The 8136-nt window shown below is 35.8% G+C and overlaps 1 protein-coding gene across 1 annotated transcript; it reads right to left on the bottom strand.

The window, feature by feature from the left end:
- Positions 1-5487: 5487 nt before the first annotated feature.
- LOC140170783 (BTB/POZ domain-containing protein KCTD6-like) lies at positions 5488-6213 on the bottom strand. Its single transcript, XM_072194006.1, has one exon. The coding sequence runs from the start codon at positions 6211-6213 to the stop codon at positions 5488-5490; it is 726 nt and encodes a 241-aa protein (XP_072050107.1).
- Positions 6214-8136: the final 1923 nt, after the last annotated feature.

Below are 8136 nucleotides of genomic sequence, written 5' to 3'. Positions count from 1 at the left end.
CAAATAACTAATGCAAACAATATTGAACCATCTTTGTCTTTTAAAACCCCCATTTGTTTTATATTATATTAGGATCAAGTTAGTTGCTGGTATCCAGACATAGTGTTATGAGCTCACTGTAGAGGCTCTGTAGCTGTAACCATTGTTGTACCCGGGGGTTGTACAGGGTGTCCGAAAAGTCTCGATACCATTTGAACCGTTTTATATTTCACTAGGATTAGCGCATTAGCCGAGGGGAAATCAAAATCAAAATACATATTTAAAAAAAGAGCAAATTCATGCAATTATTAGGATACTAAACATGATACATTTCCCTTCGTTAATAAGACATACATTAATACTGACATGTCAATACCAGATTCTCTTTGAGTACTAGTATCATGAAATCGATTTTTAGACTTCGCTCCCCACCATCTTTTCTAGTAAATATTCGAAGAAAAAAAATCTTATCTCATTCTGTTATGATATGGTTGATGATGATAGATTGAAATCATTTCTTTATAGAATTACCAATCTTACAATGCTTATATTCAAATAGAAATTACAACCTTGGTCCTGATCACACTGATGATGAAGCACCAGCTGAAGATCAAATGTGACAATTAATATTTAGAATATGCCTCGACTTTGGAATACTTTTTAATATAAAACAACTGGTTGTTTCATTGTGTTCACAGTTACAGTGTGAAGAACGACACTTATGTTCAATGTAGACCTCCCCGGCTTTCACGCATCATCCACTGCGATTAAGAGTTATGTTCTTACAGTCCTGGTGCAGGAGTCTTGTGACAGCAGAGAATTGAAGGATGGAATATTACACAATTTCAGAAGATAGCTTTTACTGGCATGATTTCTGATTAAAATCAAAGCATATCCCAGCAAACACAAAACGTTTTCGACATCATTCGCAAAAGGTTATAAAAGGTTGTCAGAAAACGTTTAAATGTCGGGTTATATAAAGGGTTATATTAAGAGTATAAAACCGTTTCATAACCTTAAAAAAACATTTTTTGATAATCTACTGCTCAGCAAACAAAAATGTTTTACAGAAAACGTTTAAATGTCGGGTTATATAAAGGGTATAAAAACGTTTTGATAACATTCTAAAAACATTGAAAACTTGATACAAAACATTCTAAACAGAATGTTATTTTGGGGTTGATAAAATATTTTACGAAAAATGTTTGCCCAAAATATTTGCAATAACGTTTTAAAAACGTTTTCATAACCTTTATATAACCCGACATTTAAATGTTATTAAAATTGTTGAAAAAAAAACATTTTAAAAACATTTCTGTGTTTGCTGGGTTCAAATATTTTAACATAATGTTATTTAAGTGTTGTCAAAATATTTGGCAAAAATGTTTGCAAAAAATAGTTTACAATAACATTTTTTGAAAACATCTAAAAATATTGTTGTAGTGTGTTTTCATACAAAACGTTTAAAACGTTATAATGACCTTTATATAACCCGACATTTTAATGTTATTAAAACGTTTTTACCTAAACCAAAAGCCAAAATATAACTTATTTAAAACGTTTTTGTGTTTGCTGGGAAGTACACATTTCTTGGTGTTGTTTATCATCTTGATAGTCTATTTTTACAATACGAGAACTGTTTGATATTGCAATCGTTCGCAGGTTTTTGATCCAAATTCGTGGCCCAGAATGTGCACTTTTTGATCTGGAAAATGACTTGGCATATAATACCTCCAGTGCGATATACTTCCCACTCACGATATCATTATTAAACTGACTTCTCAGTTCTTTTCCTTTTTTGTTCGAATTGCTCTAATCAGTTCTGGAATCTTGTAGAAATCAGCTTCCTTCAGCAGGTCAAAATCTTCAAAACGTTTCGGATGATCATGATGATGATGAAAGAATTTTTTTAAAATTATATTCGTTGTTAAAAAAATCATCATTCAAAATGAGTAGGTCTTATGATAGCAACAGCTACTTAAAAAAATCAACTAACTCAAATGAACACTGAAATAAAATGCTGAAATGTTCAACTAAATCGAACAATTACTTACCCACAGTGGCGTAACTAGACATTTTCATTTGGGGGTGGGGGAGAGCGGGGGCAAACATAATAAATGAGGGGCAGGCATCGTTCATGCTGTTTGGGATTGTAAAGGGTGGAGTGGGTCTGAGGAGTTATAGGATCTGCTTGGAATGTGTCCCCGGAACATTGGCGTAGATTTCTTTTTGACTTTTTTTGGTGTTTTGTGTTTTGAAAAAATTATGGTACAAATTCCATATTTAAGCTATTAAAGCTGGTGACAAAATGGTACAAAAGTGGGATAAATGCAATTTATTTAACATTAAAATTGAGTTTTAAGGTTAAAATGACCAAATATGAGGTTAATTAATAACTCTCAGAAGTAGGCCTAATTTACCTTTTTCATGGGGGGGGGGGGGGGGGCAAGAGCCCCCCCCCCCCAGTTACGCGATTGCTTACTCATGTTAATTGAAATACCGTCAAAAATATCAAAGATAAACTTTGCGTTACAATTTAAATAATTTGTAAATTGAAATAGACCAAGGCTTACGACCTATAAGACCTGCTCTGAGGCAGGGCCAAGAAAAGCCGCTGTAAGCCTGGTCTAACAGGCTTGCGTAGACTACGGCTACAGAAGACTTATTTCGATAAATGCAAATTTTACTGAAGCCTGTGGCTAATCCTACAAGCCTGGCCCACGTGCTAACGAAGCCTCGAGGCTATGGTAGCCGTGCTTCGGAAAATACGTTTTCAGTTAAGCCTGGTCTTACGACCTCTTAAGCCTTGAGGCTAGACAAGCCAATTGCTAAGCCACCCGTCGAGAAATTCGCCCTACATGTCTTCGAGCCTCAAAAGACTTTATCATGTTTATTGGGACGATGCGTGCAATTAGCCCTTTTTCTTTTCCTTTGCCCTTTGGTCAGAGGGGCACGCTACTGTCAATGACGTAATGCAAGAAGGTAACGTAAGCAGGCCCGTATGCAGGATTTCATTTGGGGTGCTGATTTTGAAAAGTGGATCTTTTTCCAGGGGGGGCGATTTTGTGAAAAGTGGACAAAAAACTACGCTCGCAAATTCTGCAATTTTTGGGACTTTTGTATACTTTTACAAATTGGGGCCAGCACCCCCCTCCCCCTGCGTACGGGCCTGAACGTAAGGCAACTATAACACCGGTACAATATTTCAGAACATTACAAAATAAAGTTAATTCTTTCACCCAAATTGTTTAACAAGTCTAAATCAAAGCAATGTGATGGTGCAAGTTAAATGGTTAATGCTGCTTTAAAGCCATAATAATGTACGATTTTGGTCCAGTTTCATTTTTTTGTTATTTGCTAAATATGGAATAATACAAATAACACTGTCAAGAAGGTTGTCTGGTTATTTTAAGCCGAAATACTTAGGTACAATGAATGAAATTTCACTTAGTATCTTGGCCACTTAACAGTGCTGTCTATGAGAATATTTTTAGTTACTCTCTTAACATAAGGCATTAAAATCTCTTATCAAGACATAATTCCAAAATAGAAGCCAAAATACACCATGGGCGCACAAATATTCTAGAGGGAGAGGGAGAGAAAGAGAACAATGCATATCGATACATTGCGATGCGGATGATTAACAAAATATTTCAAAAACGCAAGACATTGATGTATAATTTATTATGAAATCGTATTCAATTCAAATTACTAATGCAAACAATATTGAACCCCGGCCTCTTTGTCTTAAAAAACCCATTGTTTTATGTTACAAGGATCCAGTTACTGGTATTCAGATATTGTGTCATAAGCTCACTGTCATGACTGTGGCTTTAATAAACCATTATTGTATGTTACTAAACGCATCCCAAAAGAAAGTATCCAGTTTGATTTTGGTCCATAAGTCAAAGATGGGGTCTTAAATCAAGACCTTCCAAAAGTATGTTACCGATAAATTTATTCCGCACATTTTGGTACCTCATTTGTCTAAATCGATGCAGAATTGATGACACAATGATCTTTTGAATGCAATCGCCTCAATTTTAAAAGTTGCAGTAAATTTCTATTGATTTGGTCCTGCTACTCAACATGCTCAATATGGGCAGCGATAGATCAAGGCCAGGGCGCATCAGGCGTCTCACTAAAAGCATGCGCCACAGATGTCTGTTTGGCAGTCATTGATGCAGCAGGAGCTAGGAGGACATACCAGATATTGACTGTGAAGAGTAAAACATTGCGGAAGGAATAAAAGAGCATCTGTATTGAATAAAACACATGAAGTGAAGTCAAACAGTCTTATACCGTCTTTATTATTGTGTACCTTTATGAAGAATCTTGACTAGAAGCAGGAAGAAAACCACATAGGGATTACTGCAACTTTTAAAATTGAGGTGATTGCATTTAAAAGGTCACTGTGTCATCAATTCTTCATCGAATTGGACAAATGAGGTATCAAACTGTGCGGAATAAATTCATCTGTACCATACGTTTGGTAGGTCTTGATTTAAGACACCATCTTTGATTTATGGACCAAAATCAAACTGGATACTTTCTTTTTGGAATGCGTTTATGATCATGATGATCCAGATCCTGTTATTAAGACATTGTGTTATGAATTTACTTTGTCTTTGATAAACCATTGTTTTATATTATTTGGATCCATCTCCTGGTTGTCAGCCATAGTGTTATGAACTCTCTTTATCTTTAATAAACCATTGTTTTATGTTACTATGCTCCAATTGCTGGTAGACCGGCATTGTGCTGTGAACTCTCTTTATCTTTAATAAACCATTGTTTTACGTTACTATGCTCCAATTGCTGGTAGACCGGCATTGTGTTATGAACTCTCTTTATCTTTAATAAACCATTGTTTTATGTTACTATGATCCAATTGCTGGCAGACCGGCATTGTGTTATGAACTCTCTTTATCTTTAATAAACCGTTGTTTTATATTACTATGATCCAATTGCTGGCAGACCGGCATTGTGTTATGAACTCTCTTTATCTTTAATAAACCATTGTTTTATGTTACTATGATCCAATTGCTGGTAGACCGGCATTGTGTTATGAACTCTCTTTATCTTTAATAAACCATTGTTTTATGTTACTATGATCCAATTGCTAGTAGACCGGCATTGAGTTATGAACTCTCTTTATCTTTAATAAACCATTGTTTTATGTTACTATGATCCGATTGTTGGTAGACCGGCATTGTGTTATGAACTCTCTTTATCTTTAATAAACCATTGTTTTACGTTACTATGATCCAATGGTGTTTCGGGGTGAGACGTCTCGCATTCGATCCAATTGCTGGTAGACCGGCATTGAGTTATGAACTCACTTTATCTTTAATAAACCATTGTTTTATGTTACTATGATCCAATTGCTGGTGAGACCGGCATAGTGTTACGAACGTTCTTTGTAGACCGGCATTGTGTTGTGAACTCTCTTTGTCTTTAATAAACCATTGTTGACTATGATCCAATTGCTGGTAGACCGGCATTGTATTACGAACGTTCTTTGTCTTTAATTGCTGGTAGACCGGCATTGTGTTGTGAACTCTCTTTATCTTTAATAAACCATTGTTTAACGTTATTATAATCCAGTTCCTGGTAGTCGGGCATTGTGTTATGAACTCTGAACCCCATATTCATGATTTCCTGCATCAAAACGGTTTGGGGTAAATGATATTGATTATACGGAGATATCACAAAATGAGCATCGGAGAAAGTGTAATGAATCTGTACCTTGTTGCCATCTTTATCTAGTCGTGAATACGCATGGAATTGTTCGCACAGTTTTTCGATCCAAATTCGTGGCCCAGAAATGTGTACTTTTTGATCTGGAAAATGACTTGGCATATAATACTCCACTGCGATATACTCCCCACTCACGATATCATTATTTAACTGACTTCCCGATTCTTTTCCCTTTTTTCTTCGAATTGCTCTAATCAGTTCTGGAATCTTGTAGAAATCAGCTTCCTTTTCCAGCAGGTCAAAATCTTCAAAATGTTCCGGGAGCATGAGGCAACCACGTCGTAAGAAATCCAACACATAACAGAACATCTCCCCGTTGCCGTCAATCCAATACTGTCCATCTTTGTCTTGTGTCAACGATTTTTGATCGCTGAACATGGTTCCAAGCATAGACTTTGGGAAGCGAGTCAGCGTAAATCGCGACGACGTATAAACATGTCCTCCAATATTGAGTTGCACTATTTCATCAGACATAATTGGCTTTTTAAACGTCTTTCTGTACGTTAACCTAATACGATGCATTAGATCAAAATGATTTCACGGTTTTGAGCAAATAGTGCAAACTACGTACACATTCAATATGAACTATCTTGAAGTCAACTCGAGTTCCTTTACTGGGGAAGGAAGTTCTTAAGGTGGCACATACTGTCTTGTAACATCATGTTCAATTTAATTCTTCGAAATTATCTTAGACCGATGGGCTATTCGAGTTACAATTCATACACCCCTATGGAAGACATGACCTTTAAACTTCCACACAGGGAGTGTGAATTTCAAATGGGATTACCTCAATGGGTTACTACATTAATTTTGAAATCTACACACATGTGTGGGAGATTAAGGTCATGCCTTCCACAGGGGGGTGTATGGATGGTGTATGGATTGGAATAGCCCTTTGCCAGAAAACATTTAAATGTTGGGTTATTAAAAGGTTAGAACATGTTTCAGTAACATTTTAATGATGCCAGTGCCTTACAACTAATTGTATTAAAATGTTGACAAACATTTTTCGTTCGAAATGTTTTGCACAAATTATTAATTTTGACAGTTACATTTTGAAAACATAATAAAATAATTTAAGTCGAATTATTATTGGATACAAAATGTTTGAAAAAAAACGTTTCATCATCTTTACATAATCTAACAATTTGACTTTTTTTTGTTGGAAAAAGCCTTTAAAACGTTTTAAAACTATATTTGTGTTGATACAGATGTAGGCTTTTTTTTTATGACAGGGCATTGAACGTGTAAATACTATTTATTACAACAACTGTAACTGCCCTAAATACTAAAATTTTACCACCCCGGGGGTACACATAATCATTGCACCACCCCTAAAAATCATACCTATTCACTGTCCACGGGCAATAATTATGTGATCAAGTCCATACAAAAAGGTAGTTTTAAACAGCTTTAAACCGAATTTCCATATTTGGCATTCCAAAATGTTGCTTTCTTTGGTGTGAAATCTGAACCCTCCCCTACTTCTACTACAAGCCTACCATCCCCTACCAAAATATAAGGGTATCCCGACATTACCGTGCTATACTAATTTATAAAATGTAGGAGTGTCCAGACATTACCGTGCTATACTAATACACACCATGAGTGTCACCTTAAAGGAAATATCACTTCTAGTCTAGAATGTGTCTTCCTTTACTAATTAACTCTGAACACATACGGTACCTAAGCAGACATATATCTGTGCTCTTAACCATGAAACGGAATCATTTTATAGGCTTACACATGGGTTAAACTACAATCCCGCAAAAAATGTGGGGACACATTGACATGGTCATGCCCTCCCCTTCCTCCCCGGATTCCTCCGCTCAACATTGCCAGCTGTTTATTTGGTCGTGCCAGAGACACCCAACATTGATTGGTCGGGAGGGAGGCTTGTAGTAGAAGTAGGGAGGTTCGGGCTTCATACCAAAGAATTTTGGAATGCCAAATATGGACATTCGGTTTAACTTAAAGCTGTTTAAAACTACCTTTTTGTATAGACTAGATCACATAGTTCTTGCCCGTGGACAGTGTACAGGTATAATTTTAGCTCGTCTATGAATTTATCTCACTCACTCATTACTCACTCACACACTCACTGGTATTAAAAGGTTGATCTTATAAACCCTGGAATTACAGAAACCTTTGGGCCTCATAACTGCTAAATTGTTGGTCTAAAGTATAAAAAAGTATGCATATTTTGAATGGCAAAGACATAGTGAATCCATTTGTGAGGTCAAATTTGAGCAAAAAGGCACGCACAATGTTGGAAACAATCCCCAAACTGTCTTTTTTTTACCAGATAGTTTTTGTGAAACGTAATACAAAATTACTGAGTAAAATATTTGTATAAACTAGATATAAATATCTAAGACTCGTTTTATTTATTTTTTT

This window comes from Amphiura filiformis, chromosome 15 (assembly GCF_039555335.1).
Source record: "Amphiura filiformis chromosome 15, Afil_fr2py, whole genome shotgun sequence".
Classification (NCBI taxonomy): Eukaryota; Metazoa; Echinodermata; class Ophiuroidea; order Amphilepidida; family Amphiuridae; genus Amphiura; species Amphiura filiformis.
The sequence above is the reverse complement of the archived record's forward strand: the minus strand, read 5'-3'. Positions and strand labels throughout refer to the sequence as shown.

Bases quoted from the DNA above. Each gene is read 5' to 3' on its own strand.
- LOC140170783 (XM_072194006.1), bottom strand. From the start codon at position 6,213: ATGTCTGATGAAATAGTGCAACTCAATATTGGAGGACATGTTTATACG.